The 19,229-nt window shown below is 40.7% G+C and overlaps 2 protein-coding genes across 2 annotated transcripts in view; both read right to left on the bottom strand.

Annotated features, from left to right (window-relative positions):
- Positions 1-1,532, bottom strand: part of klhl3 (kelch-like family member 3) — a 19,552-nt gene extending 18,020 nt beyond the window's left edge. The window contains exons 1-3 of the mRNA XM_042062424.1: positions 1,232-1,532; positions 474-593; positions 1-87 (exon numbers count right to left, since the gene is read on the bottom strand). The exon at positions 1-87 is cut by the window's left edge and continues 20 nt beyond it. Of these exons, the coding sequence (XP_041918358.1) occupies positions 1-87; positions 474-593; positions 1,232-1,245 (221 nt within the window). The 5' untranslated portion in view covers positions 1,246-1,532. The remainder of the gene's footprint in view (positions 88-473; positions 594-1,231) is intronic.
- Positions 1,533-6,327: 4,795 nt separating this feature from the next.
- plekho2 (pleckstrin homology domain containing, family O member 2) lies at positions 6,328-17,629 on the bottom strand. Its single transcript, XM_042062423.1, has 6 exons — positions 17,402-17,629; positions 12,619-12,768; positions 12,279-12,401; positions 10,546-10,650; positions 10,350-10,448; positions 6,328-9,761 (listed from the first exon to the last, which is right to left on the bottom strand). The coding sequence occupies exons 1-6, from the start codon at positions 17,408-17,410 to the stop codon at positions 8,190-8,192; spliced, it is 2,058 nt and encodes a 685-aa protein (XP_041918357.1). The 5' UTR covers positions 17,411-17,629; the 3' UTR covers positions 6,328-8,189.
- Positions 17,630-19,229: the final 1,600 nt, after the last annotated feature.

The following is a 19,229-nucleotide window of genomic DNA, read 5'->3' as shown; positions in this document are numbered from 1 at the left end:
TAAGGACTGCAGGAAGCTAACACCACCTTGTGGGCCGGGACCTCCACCTCCCCTGCCACCAAGAGGACATCACACAGCTGCCTCCTGCTGCAGAGGGACAAAACAATGCCATCACGCACCAAGGCAAGCCACCATCAAAATGTCATATCGGCAGAGTGAGGGCATCTTATAGCAATGCAACTTCAGTGATACCAAAGCTGGTTACTACATACAACAACAATGGCTTCCTGTTCCCGAGCATTATTGACACACTGGATGATGTGTGCTTTGTGTGTTTTTAGATAGAGGGCCGTGACATGTGCACAAATATATGAACATGGGCTTTTAAAATTTTAACTGGGGGACATGGTTTATTTACCATATAATTCGCCACAGTTTAAATATCCTTACAAGTCCAGGCAAATAATCACACAGAACAGAGTTGCGCTCCACACACACACACAATGCCCAGTTCCTTCACTGAGTCTTCCTACCTGCGCAGGTCATTCATGAGGCAGAAAGCTTTCCTCATGTGTTCATGGTTGAAGCTACGCACTGCCCCATCAATCTGATCATCCTCACTGTCAAACGTGGACGGGTGATTCGAGAGTTGGCTTCGCGGAGAGAAAGAGACAGTCAACATTTTCACATAAAAAATAATAGTTTACAAATACTGTAAGTGCAACAGAGACTAGATATGACTGTATGAGTAAAGTGTCGTTAACTTGTACATAATTAATGTGTGATTCCAAATATCTGTAGTGGATGCTAGTATATAACTGATATGATGTGCCAACCAACCTTTTCCCACCAACTTGCTGGAGGTGCTGTATGTTTTACCGCATACCGCTAATGTTAGTTGGCACTTAGCTGAAAAGCTATGTTTAGCTTGTTATGGGTGGCGACATAGAACGAGACGTTCTAACTGCATCACTGGCATACTCGTATAAAACAGTAAACGGCACCCATTAAAAACGTAACTCTATGGGCACGAGTAAATTAAACATTGCAAAGCTGGTGCTAGCTAACATTAGTTAACTTTAGCCCGACAGCTATAATGAGTCAACCAATGTGCTAGTAATTCATACGGCTAGCTTTAACAGTTAGCTAATGTTCTTGTACATTAAGACCAGTATGGCGTAATTACCATAACATGCATAAAGCATAATACGCATTATAACTAATTTAGACGGGTTTGAAAATCACCACAGCTCTTTGACAACAAACAAGGGAATGGTTCTCGTCAACTCACCCACTGCAGTGCATGTTTACTGGGATCTAGTCAACGCTTGTGCATGAGTCCGCCGCTGGCTGCTGCGGGCCCGGGTAACATTTCCAACTGTTTTGATTTTTTCCTCATGAACGGTGATACTTTTTCAAACTACCACAGCCACCTACACTCCACATACATCCGCCCGTAACGTGTCCAATGACTTCGCTTAATTCTTGCCGAGAAGTCAGGTAGCGGACTGGTTTAGCGCACTGTTTTGATAGCAGTGGCTGACTGACACAACTGACAGAATGATGTTTCCCAGCAGCCATTGCTGCCCGACGCCCCGCCTCTTTGATGAGCATCTTTGCCTGTTCTCCCAGAGTTGCTTAGTTACGCAGTTGTCTCATGGACCATCAGGTACAAAGGTCCTTTGATGATCTGTCTCTAGTTCAGCCTTCTGCACCAAAGCTACTTAGAAGTTTGATAGTCTCATTCGTGGCATGTAATGTGTTACACCACTGAATTTTTGGACTAGGCTACTTTATCTTAGGTGGTGTCCTCTAAGGCAGTTAGGCTATGCGACTGCAGTTATTGGCTACAATACAGCATGAGACATGCATTTTAATGTCCAAACCAAAACCTATTGCATTTCTGCATCAGAGTGTAGTATGTAGTTTAATGCAGTGTTCATGTCCAAAACTGCAGTTTCAGAAAACTGATTTTGACCAAAGGAAGGCATAGGAATGCTATGCCTTTGGCCACTTTACTTCAAGTGGTTTCCCTGGTTGATGACATTAGCCTAAGCTAGTAGGCTACACTTTATTTAGCACATCTAAAACCATAGTGCTTTACAATAGAAGACACACACTACAGTAGGCCTACATGCACACAAAGATTGGCTACACACCAGACCCAGACTGGGGGGCTTTAAGCTTAGTTTAGCTCAATCAGTCACAGATTAAGCATGTCAGATGTCACCTGGGAGACTATCCCAAAGTCTTGGTGCAATGGTAGAAAAGACAATGGGATAGTCATAAGTAATTGTCAGTGCATTCATTGCACTGATGGATGTGCAGTTCCACGTCATGCCGACATCCCAGTAAATAATTGGAGAAAGTGATGAAATGACATTCAGGGATGAGATGACAGGTTGAGTTGCTGCCTTACCTCAATTCAGGAATAGATCTGAGCAAGGACAGGGTCTTGAGCTTGTAAGCCTATAGACTACACGACTTCAACTGTCGTTAGATCGCTACACTGTTAAAATTATACAACTTGCTGCCTTGTGATCAGGAGTTTTAATGTAATTGTGTGCACGCATGCTCATCACAGCGGGCACAGGAATGGGTGACAGATATTTTGCTTATTAAGCCCTCTAGTGGTTTGTTATTGCAAGTACATGGAGAGGCACAGATGAACAATGGCACTGCACTTAACAAAATGAAACATAAGCCTACTCTTTGTGAAAGAGGGGGTTTGCGTAAAGTAGTTGAAAACAAACTTTTTACAAATCAGATGGTTTGGCAGTTTTGTGCTGGATAGATATGCACTTACGATGAACTATCTATATGCACTTACGATGAACTATCTATATGCACTTACCACATGTTTCCTTTTCTTCCCTATTTAAACTTCCTTCTACCTCCTTCTACCACTATCTCCTACTTAAACTTCTGCACTGTCATCCTCTGGTAGTAGTATAATTATTGTAGTGGTATTTATTGTTACCTAACATCTCCTTTGCGATGTAGCTTGTAATTTAGCAGAGGCTTTTGTCCAAAGCGACTTACAAATATAACAATACTGTAGATAAAATAAACAGTAAACAGTTATATAAAGTTGGTAAGGCTACATTAGGGATAGTAATGCTAATAATAATGTCAATACAATATCAAAGATCAATAATGAACATAAACAAAACTATAAACCATAACTCATAAGAGCCACTTTTATCTGTATATTCTGATGAGATCTGGACAGACCGAACAAAAGCATGACGAAGTTAGTTCCCAAATGAGTCTTTCCCCTCCTTATTTGAAATGGCAAGGTGTGTATACTATGGTAAATGCTGGAAATTAATTTCTAATCAAGCTAAATCCTTATCAACGGAGGAATGTTGCATAGCAAATACACAGAATCTTCAAAATATTAAATAATAATAATAAATTGATAATAATGATGAAATTAGTATCTACCTCACTTGGGACTGATATGCAGATCATTGTTCATCTGTACCCTTTAACTTTACACATTACACAGTGGATTGTCTGGTTATGTTGCTGATCTGATCATAAACGACTTCTGGAGGTGTTGTGGGCCTAATTCAATGAAACACCGATAAAGGAAGGCATCCCCCCACCCCCCAGTCAAATGCTCTCCAAGGCTGCTCTGTTGGTGATCTTTTTTGCCCACAAAAGTTGTGAAAATTTCACTCTCATCATTTACTTCATGTCCTGACTCTACATCATCTTGCTGGGTTTAAACATGGTCGTAATTGCTCAAAGTGTGAATACTTTTTACACACTGAAAGAGTGTTGCTGCTCCATAACCAACCGCTGTGACATACTGCAATAATAAGGTGATTTGTAGATTTTCCCCACAAGAGGGCGATATTGTCTTTTTATTCTGCACACTGACTGAATATAAAGGAACTACCGACTTTAGATTGTGTTACTGTATGTACACTGCAGTGTAGTGAAAACATGTGGTCATCAGTATTGCATGGTTATTGTGCACATGAAATGATGTTCTACACCTCCAAAGTATTTACATAATATTACAGGGCTGTTTTGTGAATGGGCGCTATATAAAGCTTCTGTTTTATAAAGCTTTATATAAAGCTTTGCTCTTTGCAAACAGACAGGGTTACATTTCCTTAAGTCTTACTGAGTATGTGCAGTATGTACTCCCCAGTCCTATGTGTTATGGCCTGCTAGCACAGACCTGTGCAGCTTTATTATTCACAATGAAGTTCGAAGAAATCTAAGAAAAAAGAAGGGCGGGGGCATGACATGAAGAGGTTGTTCTGCAATCATGCTCTGAGATTAAACCAGCGGGACCCAAAGCGTGGGTCTCCATTGTCAAAGTTGATCCTGGATCATGCAAACTCTGGGAACCAGAGGGTTAAATGTAACCGATGTGACGAAAAAAAGAAAAAGAATGTTGTTGTTTTGAATAGTGTGTCCAATGTATACGTATGCACATATATGGGCTGGCACTCAGGTTCATCTGAAACTGTTACATGCTAAAAGGGTGTTTTTACAGTTCCTCTATCTGTTTCTGTGTCCTCTTAAAGTTAAACTTCAAGTTCCTCTTGTTCTCTATATCACCTTTTCAATTTCTAAATGATTGTATATTACTTCATAGAAAGTTATATATTTTCTCAAGAAATATTTTGACACTTTCTCAGGACTGTGATACCAAATGCCTGAGCTTCATAGATGTGATGAGACTTTCTCACTGAGAAGAAACTGACCTCACAATACTCGAATTATTGATAATTCTAAAAAGACATGCATTACAACATGCATTAGCCTGCTGTTTTTTTTTTTTAAATCCAGACTTCTCTTATTTTTACCCATGTCCAATTCAAACATGTTTCCGCTTTTCCACAGTGACTGCTTTGTTCCTCAGTACAATACTTTAGTGGCACATTTAAAACAAAGGTAACTTCTCCAACTATCCAAATGCAAATGGTCAGTTCTACATATAGTATTAACTGATTGGTTCACTTACAAATACCCAAGTGAGTGACACAACTGTCACAACAGACTAGTGAATCTTTTTAAACTCACTTTAAAATTCTACTCAGAGCTGCTACAACTAGGTGCTGTCAACCACTTCCTCAGTATTACTGCCTGTGTAGATCTCTGTTTTTAAATTGGAGCCTGTGAGTGTCCAAATATGTGTTCATTAGCAAGATCAAATTAGCCTTTCCTGTGAAAGAAAGTCTTCACACTCTGCCCACATGATGTGAGGTATAGTACCACTCAAAAATGGGTTGAATAATGCGTGTTTGGTCTCTGTCAAGCTTACTGCAGTAAAAAAAAAATGCTTGTGAATGTTGTCATCAAGTCTTGTGATATGTTATGCTTAGTTGTCTGAACTCTGTCTATTTTTCCTGTTCAGCTGATACGTTTTGTTGGAAGTTTTTATAACATCCTCAAACTCATTCTACAGTGACCTCAACCAATTCAACACAAAGCAATGTATACCTCAGCCCAGCTTTGTGTGGGGAAGAACTTGATCTCTGAACATAGGTTGAGTGTGTAAGTGTTTTATTGAGGGTTGTGGGTTTAAGCAGAGTGTTAAGCATGTTGACATGTAATGTATTAATGGTAATGGTATGTGCATAGAATGTGAATGAAGAAATAGACACTGGGTTGACCTTAGAACTCATTCCCTTGATTACCTAATCAGTTCATGTAGCCTTTATAGTGATATGATCAATGCAAAACCCTCAAGCTGCTATAGGGTAACATCATGCAAACACTTAATTGTATGTGGGAGCTCATGTGATCTTGACCTTTGACCCCATGAGCTTGAGAACCCAACCATTCCTTCTAGTCTATGTAATGACTAACTGTGTAAGGGTTGATGAAGACCTCTCAAGCCACTTGCGAGATATCACACAAACATTGCATTAGATGTAGGACCCCCATGTGACCTTGACTTTTTGACCCCATAACCTTAAGTATCTAGTCAGTTCATCTAGCTTTTGCAGTTATTAACTGTGCAGAGTTTCATGAACATCCTTCAACTCCCCTTGGGAGATATTAACAATGCCAGGACATACCAAACACACAGAAATCCATAGGGATGACTGGAGATCAGTGTGCCTGCCTTTCTTGTGCTGTCTAGAGATCAGTTGCTACAGTAATTCCCTGTGTATAAACTGCAGGACAGTGTTATTATGCAAGTTAGAAAAAACAAAACCATATTAATGGCATATTATTTAACTCCATGTATTAACCTCATAGCTGAAGAATTTTAGCAAAATAAATAAGCCTCGGCTAAAAGTTAGAAAATTACAGTATAGGCACTGAGGGAGTGAGAAGCTAATTCACATAATGTCTTAGAGTGACACATGACACTATGTGACACATAGTGTGACACAAGACACATTAGAACAACCATAAGTACAGACAATTTATTTAGACATGCTTAGCAAGTTTTACACAACCATGAATTTAAATTGCATTAGTAATTCAATTAGTAAATCAATTTTGATCAATATAAGGAAAAAATATACAACGCAACACTGAACAGTGATGCATGTTAAACCGTGAGGGGCTATCAGTTGGCTATTAGACATTTCAATTTTAACACTCCCTCTTTAAATTTACTAAACCTATTTACTGTGACCTAAGACAGGGGGATATGTGAGAGGATTAATAACTTAAATATTAAGCATTTTAGTCAATTTTATTATTTACACTTTTATGTTCAAAAGAAACAATTCACATATTTGAATGTTTTAACCTATGTCAAAACCATAGGATCTAGGCCAACCAGGATTCACAGGAATGTGGAGAATGTTACTGGTTGCCATGTAAACACTGATCGGAGGCAATCATGTTTTAAATAACAATTTACCAGATATGCCTACATTTAACATGCATGCTCACATGCTGACTGTGAACGCAACAGTCACCACTCATACATGAAGGTACCACATTTTAAAATCGAAATTCATCTCTATAAAAAAAAAAACACATGGCATTAGCTGGGCATAATCTAACACTCTTCTACAAGACATTAACAATTTGCCTTGCACTGTACAAACAAAGCAAAACAAAACAGCAATGAATTTGATCTCAGTGTTAATGGAGGAAGTATAGAGGGCAGCTTTGAATGCTGCTATTCTGTCAGTGAATCACTGATTACACGAGGATTACTGTATTGCACAACAGAGCCAAACAAACGTTGCCTTTCACACATCACCCCTGTGCAAGTACATGTAATGCTGCAGGGTAAAGTGCTCAGGAAGTAGCAAGTTCCTGTGCACTAATTTTAAATCTTGTATGCTGGCTTGTGTGATGACAACCACAACATAGAGAGATGAGCATTGAGGGACATACCAAGGAAACCAAGGTAAACCTACAAGGTTTCTTCCCAAGTGCTGCCTCGCACAAGAGCAGAAAATAGAAGTATCTATTGAACAATATGCAGACATGGGCACTGTTTAAAAATGACATATGCCATGTAGTCTCCATCTCATGGAGTACAGAGTAAGCAGAGAATAAGCTTTGAATTATGGGCAACATTATTTCAATAATAATTGGTCATTTACAATGTTTAAAAATGGGAAATGATCAAACTGTAATGTATATCCAAGAAACATATTTTGGGTACATTCCAGGTTTTACATGTAATCTCTACCTTCTGCGTTAGCAATCCACTATCCACTACCACTAGGAACAATTCTGCAACACCTCATCAGACTGTATAATTATAATTATAAAGTAAATTCAACTATCATTGCAAAGAGGTGCCTTATATGCTCTCAATTGTTGCCGGTATTCAAATTCTCATTTCGTAGAGTTCAACTATTTATTTATGCGGACATTGTTAAGTGCTATTCTAATAGTGTAAGTGGCATTGGATAAAAGTGTCTGCCAAATACCACTGTTAGGGGCCTAGGGGACACACAGGAGAGATATTGTGTGGAATTACTGAGTGTGTGACTAATTTAGCTGCTGACGCAGTAGATTGAGATTATATTATCTAAACCTGAAATGTTCCTTCCTTCAAAGGTTTAACTGAAACTGTTGGACAGATAAGTAATTTGATATCAGTATATGTTACAAACATTAAATAATATAAAAGGTTTTGTTTTCAAGCCATTACCCTTAGTACAAAGATAGAAATACTAGCGTAGACTAGCGCATTTGTAGAAGTGATGGACTTAAAAATTGCACTTAATCACAAGCAAAAACTTGCATAAAATTCAACACTAAGCAAGAACAGCCACAAGCCGAACAGCAGTTAAGAAACATCACCAGCTCATTCTCTTGCTCACTGAGGACTTTCTCTCTTTGAAACTCTTGGCCACACTTAAAATCTCTTCAGCTTTCCTGAGCTTCTCCATGGCTGTGGTTAGCAGCACCTCTGGTGTTAGTTCACCTTGATTCTCACCTTCTGCTCTCTGTGTATCTGATACTATATGCAGAAGATCTCCTGTGTTCTTAATCTCTAGAGTCATTTTACTCTCCAAATCCTTCATGTCACGCTCTGCAGATTTGGCAGATTCTTTGCGCTCTGCCTGTTGCTCTTGCTCTGCCAGAAGGTCACCCACAGAAGCAGACCTCACCTTCGCATTGGGTTTGAGGGGTAGAAGAGGGCGTGGGGACAAAATTTGAGGCTTGCTTCGCACACTGGGAGGCAGGGTGGGAGAGTCACGTCCACAGGATTCCTTTTGAGGGGCACTGGGATTCTCGGCACTGGTGGATGGACCTTGACTGGTGCTCTCTGACTGTGTGTTTGATGGCTCGGTCTCATCTGCCTCGCTGCTGTCCTCGTCGAGTTTCGCCTGACTGCCTAGCAGAGGAGCGGTGGACGTTGTGGTTGTGTCTCCGTTCTCCGACTCCTCTGCCGAGTGCTGACCACTATCTACAGACTTCTCTTCCTCCTGTTCAACCTTTCCAACAGATACATCACAAGGCTCAACCTTCTCCTCTGAAACAGTCGCAGGCGGAACTACCTCACTCTCGGTCGAGGGCTCAGGGGATTTTGAGAGAGTATTCGTTTCAGACTGGGCCTCTGACAAAGTCTCTGCTGACTCAGAGATGAGCTCAGATGAAGAACCTTCTTCACCTTTGTCCTTCTTGGCGTCACTCGGCTGTTCGTTGTCTTCCGACTTGACAGGGCATTTAACAGGTTTCTTCTTAGGTGGGGCAGGTGGACCTGTGGTCTTTTTCAAAGGCTCCGGAGTGGACTGTGTTTCTTTAGACACGTCTGCCTGTTCTGACTCTGAGAATGTCTCCGTGAGAGGTGTGTCCCACATGACAACTGAGGGCTTCAGCACATTTTTCGGAGGGAGATCGTCCATATCTGTAGGCTTGTCCTGTTCGTTGTCTTGAGCAGCCTCGGTTGTTTCCTCGGTTTTCTCTTCAGTCTCCTCCTTATCTATAACCTCCGATTCTGCCTCTGGGGTCTCTTTGGCCTCCTTCTCATCCGCCAGAGTGGGCTTCTTCTCTTTCGATGGAGGTTTCGGGGGTTTCGGGTCTTTGTCGACTGAGGATAAATCAGAGGACAAATCGTCCTGAGAGCTGCTGGGTTTGCTGGGAGTGGGTGGTGCACCTGTGTCGACCCCACTGTCCGAAGTTGTCTCGCCATGGGTGTCTTCTTCCGATACTGATACAGGTTTGTTCTGCTTGGATGGAGGCATCGGTGGCTTCAGAATCTTCTTCTGGGGGGTGGGCTCATCCTTAGGGCCGTCACTGGTGGTTGTTGTTACCCCGTCGGGTTGGGTGCCTTCTTCAGTGTTGACATGGTAAGTTCCGTTAGCCGTACTGTCAGTAACATCTAAATCCAGTCTCAGAATTCCATCAGATGATACATTAGCGACCTGTGTTAAATGGAGAATGTCATAGTAAGATTACATAACACTTTTGCCATGGCAGAGGAACAATAACAAGAGAAAATACAAGACTAGAAGATTATGTCATAAAGGAAGGGAACATGGTTGCTTTTGTCCTGTATCACAAGATATTTTTTTTTAATCCATACTGTAAAGTCTAAATAGCCTGGTACTACCAGTTACACATTCACTGCATTTTACTGTGTTCAGTGACATCTGGAAATACATTCATAGGGATGCTTCCAGAAATGGCATTAGTAATAGGTATTGATCTGGATTAAAATATAAATATATACAGTATTTCAGCTTTTCACCAAGCCTCACTCCAGTGCTGCCCCTCCTGGAACTGCATTAATAAACACTTAGCTTCGCATTGCAATGATTGCAATTGCAATCATTTCAGGTTATGTTTGGATAAGGTTTCTCACATGTGTTTGTTGCATCTCAACATTCCTGGAGTACAAAAAGAAGATGTTTCTCAGAACTACTGTGAGCAATATTGTCAGAAGAGCCTTCTGTAAAGTATGGCAAGTAAAGGACTGTAACCCATTTGTTGAGAACTCTACATCTACTAACTTCTTTCATGTGTATCCTCGTTGGGGGTCTTCTCCCGCGGTTTCCTTTGGGTCGGGTGCGTGTCACGTGCTCTAAAGGATTTCCTTCATCAACCTTCACCTTTTTAAACATTAAAAAACACATTTCACAGTCAGTCAGTACATTTTCATTTAGTGTTAGTGGGTTATATGAAGCAGGTCTATGGGTAGAGTTTTACCTCATCAAAGATTTTATTTTTTGCTCTGTTGATGCCATCACTAAGGGCCTTGATCCAGGCCTCCTTGTCCTCCTGGCTTTGGGCCTGCAATTTCACATCATGGACCTGGGAACAAGGAAACGGTCAGTTGTGGAGAATGGTTCCTGCTGAGTATCACAAGGACGCTTTTAGTTGAATCTTGAAATTTAATTTTACAAAACTGCATTTATTTGATTGTTATATACTGCATACACACCAAAGAAGTTGCGCTAAGACACCGCCTGACTCTATAATGTTGCCCAAATGATGCCGGCTAAGTGTTCTAGGGAAAGCGTGAATGATGGGTTACAGCTCATGCACTCTGGCTTCTGACTGCAACGCTGTCTTTAGAAAAATAAACCAACACCATGGAGTGCTTTGCAATACAAAAACAAAACAAAAACTCAGGCCGGAAAATCCAGCACAAAAAATAATAAACGAGAACATCCTGTAATAGTTTATCCAAGATGCACGTATTTGGGTCCTGTCCAATAATGGCGCCGCATATTTAAGCAAAGAAATGGCCCATGTGATACTGATGATGTACAGAGAAAGTGTGTCCTGGAAGTGAATGGACCCAAATGAATTAACCCTTTCACCTCTATTATCCACTCCACCGCTCAGAGCCGTTCTGATTTCTTTATATATTTGGCACACATGACAGGACAGTGACAGGAAGCGAGTGAGAAAGAGATGGGGTGGGATCGGGCAATGACCCGGGCCGTACTCGACCCGCGGACCCGAACATGGTACGAGCACTGTAACCAGTTGCGCCACATCACCCCCCCCCCCCCCCCCCCCACCCCATTCTATGATTTCTGACATCAATGCCAACAATGATAAGATTATTATTCTGAAATACTACATGCATGTGGCACCATGTAACCCATTTTTCCAAAACAAAAAGAGAGTTTGGGAATTATGGCCCTTTCCAAAAAATAAAAAAATACTGTCGGCAGCGGAGTCTGACTCATTCTCCTGGCCGGTCACTGGATTAAGGAGAAGGGGAAAAAGTGACAGGCAGGGAGGAGCCTTTAACACACAGGCTCACTAACATCTGCTTGGCTCTGTGGACCGCGCCAGAGATATAATTTCATCATCTGTTCACAATACGCAATAGTTCACCACTTTGGCATCTCCCAGTTTTTGCTATTCTCAATAATCCTTCTTATCTGCTATTCAATCCGAATGTGAATCTGGCGGCCGTGTGCTTAGTTCTGTTATAATATTTTGAGATATTCCTTACATTACACACTTGTGTGTACTTGTGTGATTGAAAATCCAGCAATAAGCTAATCAAGTAGTTTGAGATAACATTTATTTCTAACCATAAATTGCTCCAGAAATTCCTGTTTATGTTAAATGTACAATTTCACAAATGGAAAATGTATGTTACTGCTGCTAGCGAGAGAGACGCTCCTTTCCCATAAAAGTGAGTGATACTGTTACAGGATTTTGTCCATTCCAGTTCCCCTTTTTAGGGCCCTTTTGCAGAAACAATGTGTTTACAACGTTCCTCATTAAGTGGAAATACAAACCACCCCTTAACACAACCAACTTGGCATAGCAATAGAGAGCAAAAGTCACCGATAGTGATTTCCCTCCACTAAACATAAATGACTGCAGTTTGACAGGTCTTATCTCCCACAACTAAATGAAAGCTTAACCAAGATTTATATTTCAACACAGTGAAGGAAGTTAAGATTGAACCTCACCTTATTTACACATTTCGGGGCTTTGATCAATATCAGTCTGTTTTTCTTCTTGAATGCACCTCGTAACTCATGGCATTTTTCATAGTTTTCAAGGTCCAACCTCTCTAGACAATTCTTCAAATCCTGTATAAAAAAACACCATAGGTCAGGTGTTATAATGCATACTACTTTCTCAGATAATGCAAACTAGACATATTTGCACACACATTTATTTAACATGAATCTACTGATTTATTTCCAAGTGATAATTATTTGTGTTATTCATTATTTATTAACTGGCATTATTTCCTCAATTATCCTCAGCAGAAATATCACAATACTCTTGTTTATGCTTCCTCACCTCACTTTCGTACACTCCGATCTCTGTGTGTTCCAGCTGCAGGTATCGGTCTTTGTACGACCCAAAAAAACCCCCAGATGATTTCTTCAACCAGCCGGCTTTGCCTGTGAACTTGACCTCTTTAGGCTTGGCTGTGTCCTCTTTCCCTCCCTATACCGTGGAGAAACAGTGGGGAAAAAGGGAGAATAATCAATGTTACACCAGGGACAGATGCTTCATTTTAAGATAATGAGGGGGAGATGTTTTAATACTAATTCCATGATACAGTCTGAAGTTACTACACAAGTTCAACTCTTTCACTAGACTAGAGTGTTAAACTGTTGCAAGACCTGTTGAGAGTTTGTCCTCTATGCTACCTACAAATCTAGTCTAAAAATACCCCAGACGCTTCAAAGTCATGTTCTGGAAGTGTCACTTCACCTAAGCAACTTGGCCATGACTTCCTGTTAAAGTAGCTGTAAGACATTTTGGTCAAAAGGTCACACCAGAAACCTTGCAAACACCAACAACAGCTATCACTAATAAGCTAATAAAACCATGCTAGCATGCTAACCGGTGTCTCTTGTCTATGTATTTGGCAATCTTTTCCTCCATCCTACTTTGCTGAGGGGTGGTCTATCCTTGACCACGGAGCTATATAAGTGCATAGCCGGGGCGGATAGTGAGAACAGCTGTGTTTATGTCTCCTTCACATGGCTATACACCATCAAATGAATTGGAGAATACTGCCAAAACTGGTTGCCTATAAAAACATACCTCATGAAGTAGCAAATTACTAGACAGTGCTGCTTTAATAAATGTACTCTTTTTTACCTTGCTGTGGAGAATTATCTAAATAAATTGCAATATATCTTGTACAAGTTAGTTGATTGTGCAAGTTTGTTTACTAAATTAGCCTACACCTCTTTCATGAAAGCACGCTCATTTCAATCAATTAACATTTAAACTACTTCACTCACAGCTCGGAGCCTAACTCCATCAAAAAAAAACTCTAAATGGTGAGGGGATGAGAGATGGTGGGTGGGGCTGAGTGCAAACTCCTGTGAATGATGACCCTCAATGTTATCAGAGTTGATGATGGCATGTTTAGCCTTTTAAAACCGATAATTTTTTAAAAGATAAAAACCTACTGAAGTGTTCAGCTCCCTATAATAATGCTGAATCAGTATACACTTTGGGCAGCCGTGGCCTACTGGTTAGCGCTTCGGACTTGTAACCGGAGGGTTGCCGGTTTGAACCCCGACCAGTAGGCACGGCTGAAGTGCCCTTGAGCAAGGCACCTAACCCCTCATTGCTCCCCGAGTGCCACTGTTGTTGCAGGCAGCTCACTGCGCCGGGATTAGTGTGTGCTTCACCTCACTGTGTGCTGAGTGTGTTTCACTAATTCACAGATTGGGATAAATGCAGAGACCAAATTTCCCTCACGGGATCAAAAGAGTATATATACTTATACTTACTTACTTACTTATATACACTGCAGGATAGCTTTTTAAAGACCACTCTATCTATTTTTTTTTTCTTTTTCACTTTGATGAGAGTTCGGAAATGGACTGGCACTTAGGCTGGAAGTGCTTGGACTGCAGAGGAGGCGACAGGAGAGGAAAGGCCGAGAAAAACAGCACCGCTCTGCAGCCACAAAGGGCAGGTACTGTCCAGGAAACTGGTCCTGCACTCACAGCACCGCATTGTCTATGGCAAGAGAGGGAAGCTCTGATTGGCCTTTTGTTACTCCCATAATGACTAGCGAGAAGGGGGAGGGGGAGGGAATCTGGAACAGAGCACATAAAACACTAGCTGCCGTGCCAGAAATGTAGGGTGGGGTGGAAAGACTCTGTGTGTGTCACAGGACAACACAGGACAGATGGTATAATCCACAACATTAAAGGCAATCGAAACGTAAAACATGTGTTTTGTCATTCTCGAGTCCCTTTCAGGAACGAGATTTTAGTATTCTAGGTGCAGAGTTGGACGCTGGAGTCCAACGTCTTTCAGCAGAGCAGCCTCTGTGAGAGGCAATACTGAGCTTTAGATGTTGCCCAGGCGTCTAATGGTAGACAGGCCAGACCGTGCTCCTATTATGTAAATAAAGCATTTAAACGGTGCAGTATGATGACAGTTCCTGATTGGATGTTGGGTGTTGGCTATCTAACTGTGTATCACACAGCATTAGGGATATGTAAAAAAAAACTATTTCATATATGAATTAACTTGCTCTTTAGGTATATGTTATGCATGTGTTATATGCTGTATTGTAGAATGGCCAGACTTTTGACAGCCTGCATGCTTGAATGTTAGTTATGAGAAATAGATAGTAAGTAAGATGTAGCTCATCAGGGCTGAATCAACACCACACCGGAACACTTTGACAATCAAGTTATAAATGTGTAGGGTTCATAAGAGGCAGGTATATTTGGGGGATGGGTACAGCCCACAGCTGACCTATTATTAGAGACGACTGTGTGTGGTTTATAGGTTTATACCAATTTGCATAGAATCTGGCTTTTGAAGGGGAATTGATAGTTTCAATACACCTAACACTTGGTCTGATAATCACAAGTTGATTTCAGCTTACTCTCTTAAGTCATTCCTGTTAAGACCATGAACCCTGACTACAAATGTCAAAATCCTAAAGATCTATTGTGCTTAGCAGTTATTATCTGTGCTTGTGGCTACAAAATGACAATGAATATGTCTGTAAAAAGAAATATCCTGACTCATTAGCAGTAACTGTTAAGGAACTGCTGAGCAAAAAGCTTTTGTGGTGCTTGTTTAGAACGCTAAACACCAACAGTCAGCACACAGAAACCTCTACCACCTGTAAGCATGTGCTGCAGCCAACAACAACTATGCCGTTACTATCTTCATTTACACTCAACCTTAGTAGCATTTGGAGGATTTCTGGGTGAGGCACGGCTCATTTAAACATGTGTTCTGCATAATGTCTTTCGATCAGGAACTGACTGCATCTGGGATGTATTGAGGTCCATGGCGTTCTGGGGCTGACCTGTACGGCCTGAACTCTGCAAGGAGTTAAATTCAAATCATCTGCGCTCACATGATCTCGGCTCTATTACTCTTTCAGGCGGAGAGATGTTACAGACTCTTCACACTATAGTCCCACCCAGAGCTGGTCAAAAAGTATGCACCGGAGAGGGAAGAGAATCTCACAAAAGCGGGTGGAGCTTGGAGACTTGGGGAATAAATCTACAGGATTTAAGGCACGCTCCCCCGAGCCACAAGGCAGAACAATACTGAGAGGGTGCGATTGTTTAACACTGATATTTGCAAGTCACCCCCCCCCCCCCCCCCAAATATGAAAGGGCCAGGCAGAGCATGAATGTGCGTACATCGTTGTCAGCATTGTGCTTCTCCAAGGGGAAAAAAAGGCTGTCCTATTCACAAACTGAAGGAAATTACCAAGTGGACGGTTCAGATGTCAAAGCGTACACACTCATTCTCACAAATGCCCTTTCTCTCTCCCTCTCTCTCTCTCTCTCTCTCACTCTCCCTGTCTCTCTTGCACACTCACAACAGCTAGGCATTGAGCCATTAAGTGGGTGCCCGAACTAAGTAAAATGCTTTCAGCAGTGTACTGTGGACAAACAAAACCCACCACCTAACCCACATGATGAACTAAGTGGGGCAAATGGATCTCAATATTATTTATTAATTTCACCTATTGTGCATATGTCCACTAACAATACACACTGCATTTATTTTCACAACACATTTGTGATTCACTATATCACAAACCTAACCTGACACTTTACTGAGTTTCAGGAAGCTTTTAGCAAATACAGGAAGTAAAAAGCAGAAGATAGTAATTGATAGAGGATGATGTCAAAGTGTAGCCTATGTTAAACATGTTCAAACCAGTATACAAACAAATAGCTAGTGGGACTCGCCTCGTTACTGTACGTTTATAGAAATTAATCAGAATATCCTACCACCATTCACAGTCAAAAGCATATGACATCAGAGGTTTTATGATGAAGGTGGAACGCTCAAGAAAAAAATGTCATAGTCCTTCACCATGCATTCCTTCAAAGCAAAAGCATGATGGAAAACCTGAATGATAACCTCAACCACTTTCGCACATAAAGTTGAATGTTGAATAATCTGCTGCAACAAGTGTAGCCTTGGCTGCCCCACACAGAGAGAGGTAGCGTATACGAGCCTGCCCATTTCAGCACTTGAAGGATGCATGCCTTCGGATGCACTGACCGTAGGCTACCTCCTTCATCAGTAGGGGAGACCTAAACGCAACTACATCCAGATGGTTGGGTTGACAGGTTTAAAACTTTGGAGCTCTTTCAAGATGCATTGACTGCAAAGGCTATAGGCCTGCATAGTATTCTAAGATAGCCGTAGCTATATGTCGCCTTTTAAGATGAGAGTGATGACTAATAACTGAACGTGTATGCTTTTTTAATCCCTTCTACTTTTAGTCTACGTTTGCATAGAAATGCCTATGGGCGCAAAGTAGGCTAGCCTAGTCAGATAACTTTTTACATTAAACTGGCCTAACTACTCCGCGATTCTATAGTTATATAGCCTACAACGTATTCTAAGTCTGTTTTGAAATGCTACTTTTTAAAAAGTTATTTTTAAGTAAATGCTTAAAAAAAGAGTAGTTCGTGACTCTGGAGTAAATCGATTCTGTTGCCAAAATGTAATACTGGCTGATTTGAATAGTTCATGAAAGGAGGATAATGAAGCTGCAATGACATCAACGAAGCTATACCAAGACATCACGCCCAGACCAAGAAGGAATAATACTCACATCTTCCATGATAAAAACTAAGATCCGTTATGTGTAGACAAAAACACTCGACGTCTACTTTATCTTGGGTGGAAAGTTCCTAATTCGCTTCCTTTCGGTAAAAACCATCTATAATCCAACATGTCGTGTTGATTAAAAAATGAGGAACTGCTACACATAGATGTAGCTTAGTGCAGTTTCTTCTAAACTCTTTTTCCTCTTTCGACTATGCTACGAACCAAGTTTGAAAAAAAAAAGTTTGGTTTCCGGTAAGTCCCCGAAAGCCTCCGCGAGTGTCAGGAGACAACAGCATTTCAGCAGCAGAGAATCTTGCATGGGCTGGACCCATTTTTCAACTGGTGGAATTACTCTGTCCTTTACGTTGCGTAAACACATAGGCAAATATGGAATGTAATTAGGATCATAACAGTGTCTGTTGTTGATTCTGTTTTAATCCAGCAGAGGCTTTTAATCGTATTTTCTCATAATCTGTCATTTTGCCACATGAAAGCATAACAATGGGTGTCGCGTGCGTAATTCTGATCAACACGGGAAGTGGAATTGATCAGACTTCACCATTTCTGACAGGCCACAGATATTGTGTTAATATTCTGGAAGATGCAGCCTCTCCACATCAATGCCTGAGGCCAACACACCTAGGATTTTTGCACAGTAGCCTCTGATGATTTATTAGTAGCTATGTTATATGTTAGTAGTGAGACAATTTAACCCACCCAGTCCCCACCTCCCTACATGACATTACACATTACACTAACAAGCAACAATCGACTTAAAAGATGCAATGATTGAATCCTTGATATGACCTAACTTAACTTAGCATACAAGGTGATCACTAACTTATTATTATTAGTAGTAGTAGTATAAGTAGGCTGTTATTATTATTAAGACTACATGACTTTACTGTTAACTGTTAATTTGGATGTCAATGTGATTGATGTTATTGTCTCTTTTGGACAACCATAATCATAAATGGGATGTTTCAACATGTTTCCTGGTGGGTGTGGTGGTGAGAGAGTAGGTTATAAGGCTGAGCTATGAGAAGTGAGAGAAGGGTAGGCACTTCCTTTTGCATTATGACTGGTGAGGCAAGGGGTTGATTTAATGTTTGAGTAAGTGAGAACGGCCAGGTTGAAAGTCAATAAGTATGGCCTAACACTGTGTGACTATGAATTGCAATCAAAAAGGCAAATAAAGTCAACTTCCATCTCTATAGGAAATGGAAATAGTTACATAATCATACATATGATCATAATACATGAATATATTAAAATGATGCATAATCATAGTGTCATGTTAGCTTATGTGGCAGTGACCTCATAGTGTTGCTGACAAAGAAAAATATTTTTTTAATCACTGACCAAGATGTACCGATAAATTAGATTAGATTAGATTCAACTTTATTGTCATTGTGCAAAGTAAAAGTACAGAGACAACGACATGCAGTTTGCGTCTAACCAGAAGTACAAAAAAGCAGAAAAGTGCAATGTGCAGACTTGGAATTTCACCATTCTGGGGGCAAGGCCACTTGGCCTTCAGTTGGGCATATTTGGTGGGGGGCACAAAGGCCACATGTCAGGGCACCAAGGCCAAAGTTAACTATACAGTAGTAGGCTATAAAAATGATCAAAGTTGTATTTAGCCTATTCACTGCAGTAGACCTGCATGCATCACTGTATGAAACATTACAAAAACATGAAACATGACATATTACATATAACTGTAAATCATCTGATCATCTAATAAAAACAGATATCTAGGCTATATATAAAATTTATTTTATATTTGGCCTGCTATAAAATCATGTATTTAACAATTTAAATTTAAGCAC

Source organism: Alosa sapidissima, chromosome 14 (assembly GCF_018492685.1).
Source record: "Alosa sapidissima isolate fAloSap1 chromosome 14, fAloSap1.pri, whole genome shotgun sequence".
Lineage (NCBI taxonomy): Eukaryota > Metazoa > Chordata > Actinopteri > Clupeiformes > Clupeidae > Alosa > Alosa sapidissima.
This window is presented reverse-complemented; position numbering and strand designations above follow the sequence as displayed.